This window comes from Bison bison, unplaced genomic scaffold, assembly GCF_000754665.1.
Source record: "Bison bison bison isolate TAMUID 2011002044 unplaced genomic scaffold, Bison_UMD1.0 scf7180017864312, whole genome shotgun sequence".
NCBI lineage: Eukaryota > Metazoa > Chordata > Mammalia > Artiodactyla > Bovidae > Bison > Bison bison.
Genome location: NW_011494884.1, coordinates 2,229,409 through 2,230,553, shown reverse-complemented (window position 1 = coordinate 2,230,553; position 1,145 = coordinate 2,229,409). Strand labels below are relative to the sequence as shown.

The following is a 1,145-nucleotide window of genomic DNA, read 5'->3' as shown; positions in this document are numbered from 1 at the left end:
GGCGGCCCGGCAGGGAAGGGGGCGAATGTGTGTTGGTGCTGGTGTGTGTGCTGGTGTGTGTGTTGGTGCTGGTGGAACTCCGCCCGCAGCAGAGCTCCCGGGCCCAGGGGGGCGCTCTGGACCAGAAAACGCGCGTTCAGCTCTTGCCTGAGCAGCTCGTGATCTACAAGAGAAAAAGAGAGAGACAGAGAGGCACGTCGGCCGCGGGCTCCCGGCGGGGCGAGGCGGATAGTCACCTGGCACTCCCGGTTTCGGCAGGCCAAGCCGTGGTGGCCGCTCGCTACGTGCGGGCCCCAGGGTGGAGGTAAGAGAGGTGCCTGTGACCAAGTACCAATCAGAATCCCCGAATGAGGCTGGCAATACATGATTGGCTGGCTGAATGAGATCAACAGGCTGGCATCTAAAGGCAAGAGAGAACACGGTGAGCCACCCTGGGAGCCCAAGACAGCCCTGTCGGGGAGCCCTGCCCATCCCAGCCTCCCCCAGACCATTGTCTTGGTCCCAGTCTGGGGTACTGAGGTGCCCCCAACTGAGCTGGGCTCAGACTTTAAGAAAAAAAATTGGAGACCCATGGAAAAATCCTTAGTGACCTAAAATTTGGCCATGAGTGGGTACTTGCTGGAATCAAGCAGCGAGGGAGAAGTCAGGCTAGCTGCAGTTCATCTGGGGCCCCTCTACCCCACAATTCAGCCCTATCCACCCCTGCCCCCCAGCAGCCTAGGGACAGAGGGATGGGAAGAGACACACAGCAGGCCCTGGGAGCCCTCATCGCAGTGACAACTGAGCAGCTCCAAGTTATAACCAACTCCCGGCTCCCAACTGCCCTACTAGGCTTGGCAAGGGTTCAGAATGGAGCAGGGAGTGTGTGTCCATGTACACGTGTGTGCACCCATGTATCTGTGTGTGTGCACACTGAGGCCTTGGTAGGAAACTTCCTCTGCCCTGCATTGATGGTCTGCTAGGGTGCTGCTATCCTGCTGGGAGTGGTCTGGAGGAGCAGGTAGGAGAAAAGTCTTTATCTCGGAGGCCAACCCTGCCTCCCCAAGGGCCATGTCCCCCCCTGCCCAGGGATGAGGAGCCCAGAGTGGAGAGGGAACAGACAGTGACCCTGGCCCCACCGATGGCACCCAGACCTACCGGCGGGG

At 60.0% G+C, this 1,145-nt stretch overlaps 1 protein-coding gene across 1 annotated transcript in view; it reads right to left on the bottom strand.

The window, feature by feature from the left end:
• The window catches only part of FBRSL1 (fibrosin-like 1), a 97,959-nt gene that overhangs the window by 6,903 nt on the left and 89,911 nt on the right, over positions 1-1,145 (bottom strand). The window contains exons 11-12 of the mRNA XM_010852525.1: positions 1,033-1,060; positions 237-590 (exon numbers count right to left, since the gene is read on the bottom strand). Coding sequence (XP_010850827.1) covers positions 237-590; positions 1,033-1,060 — 382 coding nt within the window. The remainder of the gene's footprint in view (positions 1-236; positions 591-1,032; positions 1,061-1,145) is intronic.